The 6690-nt window shown below is 36.0% G+C and overlaps 1 protein-coding gene across 3 annotated transcripts in view; it reads right to left on the bottom strand.

Moving 5' to 3' along the window:
- Nucleotides 1-228: 228 nt before the first annotated feature.
- The window catches only part of sp2 (Sp2 transcription factor), a 25557-nt gene continuing 19095 nt past the window's right edge, over nt 229-6690 (bottom strand). For all 3 annotated transcript variants that reach the window (XM_015401466.1, XM_015401464.1, XM_015401465.1), the window contains exons 7-8: nt 5321-5514; nt 229-2907 (exon numbers count right to left, since the gene is read on the bottom strand). In XM_015401466.1, coding sequence (XP_015256952.1) covers nt 2807-2907; nt 5321-5514 — 295 coding nt within the window. In that variant the 3' untranslated portion in view covers nt 229-2806. The remainder of the gene's footprint in view (nt 2908-5320; nt 5515-6690) is intronic.

Raw genomic sequence — 6690 nt, 5'->3', positions numbered from 1 at the left:
AATCAATGAAAATTCTTATTAACAAAGCTGATTAAGTAAATACAAACTCAGCCTTGATCCCTACTGTTGATTAATTCAATTCAATTCAGTTTATTTATATAGCGTCAATTCACAGCACATGTCACCTCAATGCACTTTACAGTTCAACCAGATCATAAAGTCAAATTGATTTAAAGTTTTCTATCTAAGGAAAANGGGCCAGAGAAGAAACCAAAGTGTAATCACTGGTTGGAGCACTTTTATTGAGGAGGTGACCATAGAAAAGGAGCAAATATGTGTTAGCACCTTTAATATAGACGGTTATTTGCTGGTTCTTTGTATTCTCCTGACAAACATACAAAGAGGCTAAAGAACAGGAAGTGAGGTTTGAAGAATTCGTTCATTTACAGAAATTGAGAACCAGCAGTATCAGAATTTTGGAAATAACAAAACCAAAAAAGATGAAAACGGCAATAATTTTACAAAATCAAGAACCTAAGCGGTTCAATCAGTGCTCATAACATTATGCAACGTAAGGTAGAAACACAAAGCAAGTTTTTACAAATGTTAACCAGAATCAGACAGAAAAGAACAGTTAAATACTGGGCGCAGCTGTCTAAGGCATCTCTGTCAGTTAAAAAAAAAAAAAATCCAAACATTTAATACAAAGCAGGAATGAATCTATACAATATTTCTATATATATATATATATATATATTTATTTATTTATATATATATATATTTTAACTTACAAACTGTACAAGGTTTCTTCCTTCCAGGCGGACCGAGGCCAGCCAATACCTACGTAACTTTTTTTTTAATATCCTACATTTACTGATTCCAACAAATAAAACACAGTATTTACAAATTCATGAAAAACATAAATATAGATCTTTTTTTTCCACCCATGTCGCCTGAATGTATTCTGATTTTTTTCTTTCAATATTACCCCAAAAGTCGGCCACTGAAACGACAAAGTCTGTCCCCCATGTGAAACACAGAGCTTCCTGCAGCATAAACCTTCTACTGGGACTTCTTTATTCTCTTTATTAATTAGCAAGGTAAATCCATCCGTCAACGTTTTAAAAATTCTGCTATGTTAAACATTTGATCCTTACTGGCATCCATTGAACCAAAGGTTTGTAAACCATATCCTATCATTAAAACTGGACAGCGTGTGTTCAAAGATAAAAGCCAAAAATAAATAAAACTATGGTAGATCGGAAACAAGCAAAACAAAAACTCAGACTATTGTCTTAGCATTCCGTGACTGGATTGTCAATTAATAAGTTTATATTTGTTAACAGCAACATAGACGATAAAACGGGTCGTAGGTGCCGGTCTTTCTACCTCTTCTGTCTTATTTCTAGGTCGTTTTTTAAAAGTTTTGTTCCAAAAACGCTTCAGTTTGTTCCCACTTTGGAGCCTGAAGTTTAAACGTTCTGTATTCTTCAGATAGGCTGTTTAAGGAAGCAAATGCTGGATTAATAATCCGATAATTGATACTAAAATGAGATGATTCTGTTTTGTGAATAAGGAGTCACAACATAAGGGCCAACAGGTCCGACTCTGATGAGAAACAAAATAAATATATATATTATGACATTTTTAAAAAGTGGCATAACAGGGATGAGTGAAGGGGTGGGAGCTGGATTAGGGAAAAGAGCGAATCGGCCTGCAGCCGCCTATCCTTAACTAACACTGGCAGATTTTCTTGCCTGTGGTCTAAAAATGTTTGTTAAAAGATAAAAATGAAGGACGTTAACATTCACACAACTGACCAAAAATAAAAGGAAATAATTGCGGGATTTCATCGTACCAAGTGTAACGAAACCCGAGTATCGTAACCGTACCTGGATCCTTGTTTCAATCCCACATTGGGGAATAAATAAAAAAAAATATTAAAATAAATTGGTTTAAACACTTTCTCTTAAAGGTCATTGTTAATATATTCAATAAAAGCAGAAAATGAGTGGGTGTGGTCCTCCTTTTTAATGCTTTTTTCTTTGAATCAGCCCTGTAAAAAAAAAACTGCTTTTCATACATAAAGCTCTACTTGGTCTATTTCTAGTGACCAATGTTAAAATTCTAGAGGCATATTTTATTTCGGGGCAGTGTTTTAATCAATGTCCCCCATTGGTGTTTTGGTCATTAAATGGTTCCCAGTAAGGATGAATGGTTGAGAATTGTTGGAGCTATTTCATTCTATCTTATCCCGTATTAACCTTGTTTATTCTTTGTATTTTTAGTAAACTCTTATGAAAGTATTCCTTTGCAGGTGCCAGAATGCATCTTACTCCCCACAACTTCCTTTACAGTTCCAGCATGATTTAATGTAACTATGGACTCCCTTTTTTCCAATAAAGAGCGGGGAAGACAGCAGAAGTGCATCAGAGAGGTGGGAGATTTACCCGATGATGCTCTCCTCGCAAGTAAAAAGAATCTTAACGTCTCTTGTCCTTCTTCCCCAGGTTATTTGATGTGTTTGTGTGTTAAAACCTAAAAAGGATCCATATCTAAAGCCACACCTTCCCACATTCAAACTGACTTTTTTTTTCAAACCAACAGAAAAAATAAATACATCTGTAAACAACTAAAACTGACAAAAGTAACGTTGTGAGTTTCAGCCTGCAGTCGTCCTGGTCGCATTTCTGAGTAGAAAAACCGCACGATCGTCCTGAAGGAGTGAGAGGGGGAAAATCTGGGGCTTCATCTGGAAAATGTTTCCCTGGTTTTTAAGTCGTTCGCACCTCCTGTGTCTAATGACTGTTTTCTGTAGAAAAGCTGTGGGTGTTTCAGTGAAAAAGGAAAACCTCTCAGAGTGGGCTCATAAGTTCTTGGTGTTTATGTGAGTTTTGTAATGCTTTGTCAGGTGGTCGCTCCTCATGAAGCGCTTCTTACACTGATTGCACTCGAAGCGTTTGTCTCCTGTAAAAAAACAAACAAAAAAAACAACAGAAAACGAGGATCAGCATATGAGCATCCAAAAGTAACACAACACATCAACACTGCAGAAACGATCTAGAAATAGGTTAAAATGTCTTAAATTAAGTGTGTTTATCCTTATTTTAAGTAGGTAAATTAGATAGTTTGCCAATGGAATGAGTATTTTTACTCTTAAAATAAGATAATTAGATAAAATGCACTTGAAATAACAAAATGCAATTGTGTTTTCTTATTTTAAATGAAAATTGTCTTGTTCCATTGGCAAAAAGTCTCTTTTACCTCCTCAATTCAAGAATAAATGCAATTATTTAAAGAAAAAATTACTTATCTAGATTTCCATTTTTTCCAGAATATTATCATACACTGGAAAAACGATCTAGAAATAAGTAAAAATGTCTTAAATTAAGTGTATTTCCTCTTCATTTGAGTAGGTAAATGAGATAGTCTGCCAATGGAATGAGTATTTTTACTCTGATAAATAAGATAATTAGATAATATGCACTTGAAATTAAACAATGCTATTCTGTTTTCTTATTCTAAGTGTAAATTGCCTTGTTCCATTTGCAAGATGTCTCTTTTACTACCTTAATCCAAGGGCAAATGCACTTATTTTAAGAAAAAAATGACTCGTCTAGATTTTGATTTTTTCCAGTGTAAGTGATTATTCTAAAAGCAAAACTGAATTTATTTGGAAAGGATTCCGACGCAGAACTCAGATGCCTCTCATTAGTTGATGTAGGGAAAGGGGAAATATAGCTGCTTGAGTTACTAAAAGTACTGATAATCTGAAAAGAATTAATACTCAAATGCTTAATCCAGATACATAAGTAATACGGTCAGGTATCCGTTAAATACAAGTGTTTGCATATTTTTGCTTTTTTTTTTTTCCCCATCTCAGATTTCTAGATTATTTGCCCGATAAAATACCTAATAATAAACCTAAAACAACCCAAAAAATATTGTAAAAATATTTACCCAATAGAAGCTCGAGGTTGGGATTAAAAAAGATGAGTTATGGTATCAAATATCTTCCTGGGAATTGATTCGTTTAGTATCGATACCATTACCAGTATCGGGCGGGGCCCCGATCCAGCACTAAAATGTTGGTATCGGTATCGGCGAGTACCAACAAATAGAGCACCGATACCATTTTTAGAGCCAAAAGTTTATTCATTTATTGTCACCCATTCCAGGTAGGCAATAAAAAGTTCTACTGGATTCACTTGGTATTAGTTTTTTTCCTGCCTCACAAAGGTAGGCAGCAGCTTGACAAAGCCATGATGGCAATTATTTTACATCCAAGCAGTTTGCAGTTCTTCATTTATACAACCACACTTCAAACAGCATTACAACCTTAGTTATTAGCCATGTAGAAAAAGTCATCAAACTCCTTTTTACATATTGTCAGCATGGTTAAGTTACTTAGAATCTAGCGAGAAGCGTCAGGAGTTTTGTTCCATGAATGTTGCAAAAAAAAAAAAAGAACATGTTTTGAAAGTAGAAATTTGAAAAAAAAAAAAAGAAAATGCAACCAAAAATTAACTTAGAATTGTTTTAATCAGAAAAAAATAGCGTGACATAAGTTTTTTTTTCAAGAGGGGGAGCTGCCCTGTCCGAAGGTTAGGTCAATCAGAAAGGGATGTTTTGTTTTTTTAAAGTGAATTATTTGCATTTTTTTTCCATAAGTCTCTACTACTCATAAAATAACCTTTGGTATTTAAAAAAAAAATCTTTAGAACGTGCATTTTTTTAACAGATTACTCTACCGGTATTAATGGTTGGAAAAATCCATTACCTAAATACTGGGTTGTACAGCTCTGAATATTTTCCCTCTGCCTCCATGCTCACCTACATGTTAATCACTTAGGATGAAATATTAACATTAGAGCTTCCAATTGACTGACTAAATGCTATTTTACTTTTTATATTTTATATCCATACTTTTATCTTAAGTGTATATATTAGTCTATTTTATTGCATGCATTATACCCACAGTTTTTAGATATTTTTATAATTTTATTTACCTATTCCATATTATATGTTTCATGTTGCACGATTGTACCACAAAAAATTCCTAGTTTGTGAACTCCTTCACTAACAATGGCAATAAACCTGATTCTGATTCTGAAAATGACTAAAATCAACGTGTACAGATCTGTAACCTCTCTGGGCTCAGGTTCTCCATCTTTTTATGATCCGTCTTAAAGCCGCTGCAGCAGCAGGCCTCTGTAGGCGGTCAGATTTTTATCACAACACATGAACTCACTGAAGTAAGAAAGAAAATTCCCCCCTGCCTGTTCAAAGCTGAGAATTGTGTCTACCGCTATCATTTGATCTGTTTTCTATCAACTTGTGTTTTTTAACCGTTTATGTATTTTATTATCTCTCCCCTCACCTGTGTGCGTCCTGGCATGCCTCTGCAGCTCGTCGCTGCGTGTGAAACGTTTCCCGCAGAAAACCCAGTTGCAGACAAAGGGCCTCTCCCCGGTGTGCAAGCGGACGTGTGCTCTGAGCAGCGATGTTTTCCTGAACGTCTTCTCGCAGCCTGCAACATGGCAGATGTGTCTCCTCTTCCCCACCTCCCCGGGCCTGAAAGCAAACGTTAGAAAACATCAGGTGACATTCAGGGTTAATGGAAACAGGCTGCAGGTGACATTTAGATTCGATACAAATAGTTCAAATAATTCCATCAATTCTGGCTACTGTCATTAGACAGAAGCAGTAGAACCATCGCCACTTTTAAGGCGTAGACCAGTATCGGGTATTGCAGGCTTACAAAGACCTCAACGACCCCCATTCCTAAGGGATGGACCTGTTCATACGGTTCAATTTGAGTGTTTTCTACGCCATAACAAGGTGTCGTTTGGGCTACTCTATAAAGCTTGGAACTCAACGCTAATCCAGACATTTTGAATTGAAAAACCTTCCTGGATGGGAAGCACAATGTCTTCAAACTTAGAAAGCAAAGTCCAGTGGATTGCTTTTTAACTTTTTTGGAATGACTAAGAATCTTCACCAGCACATTGCCACTTTTAAATTAAAGTGGAACGCCGTTTTTTTTAACATCTGGCCCCTTGATTTTACGTTATTACATCATGTTCTACTCACCCATATAAGTTTTTCTGTCATTTGGAGCTATTCTGAAGATATTCAAGTAACGTCTTCCTATGGGCGATCGACTTGAAGGCACAAACTAAACTGTTCATAATGTATTCTTTATGGTGTGCTAGCATTCATGACATGTAGGCGAATCACTGTCCCCAGACATCCGTGGTTATATTTTTTATATTTATATGTTTAAAAACCAAGCGGCGCGTGTATGACGTCATCCACGCATGCGCACTGGAGTCGTAACATGCAGCCCGGGCCACAGGCAGCTACGCTCTACCCCTTCTATTTATTCGGCTAGCTAATCTGAATCTTTCAATTCCATTTCGAGAGCGAGATCATCTGTGGTAGCAGCACTAGACATCTTGAGGGTTCGTACACCTTTTCCAAAGTCAAAATCAAGCACTTTTCAAGCACTTTCAAGATCCATTTTAAAACTTTTTCCAGACCCTTACACCACCATAAATTACATAGCAATACATAGTGAAAATTATTACTCGGATGATCAAAGAAACTTACTCCTCTGCCATGGCGTAGTGATATAACCAACCAGAGGGTGTCGCAATTCAGTATTATCAGCCGTAGAGTTATCAATGCTGTTTTAAGGTCTGGGCCTGCCAATGAATTAAAACTTCGTTTTTTTTTTTGGAACGTTGG

Source organism: Cyprinodon variegatus, unplaced genomic scaffold, assembly GCF_000732505.1.
Source record: "Cyprinodon variegatus isolate N-32 unplaced genomic scaffold, C_variegatus-1.0 Scaffold1223, whole genome shotgun sequence".
NCBI classification, from domain to species: domain Eukaryota; kingdom Metazoa; phylum Chordata; class Actinopteri; order Cyprinodontiformes; family Cyprinodontidae; genus Cyprinodon; species Cyprinodon variegatus.
This window is presented reverse-complemented; position numbering and strand designations above follow the sequence as displayed.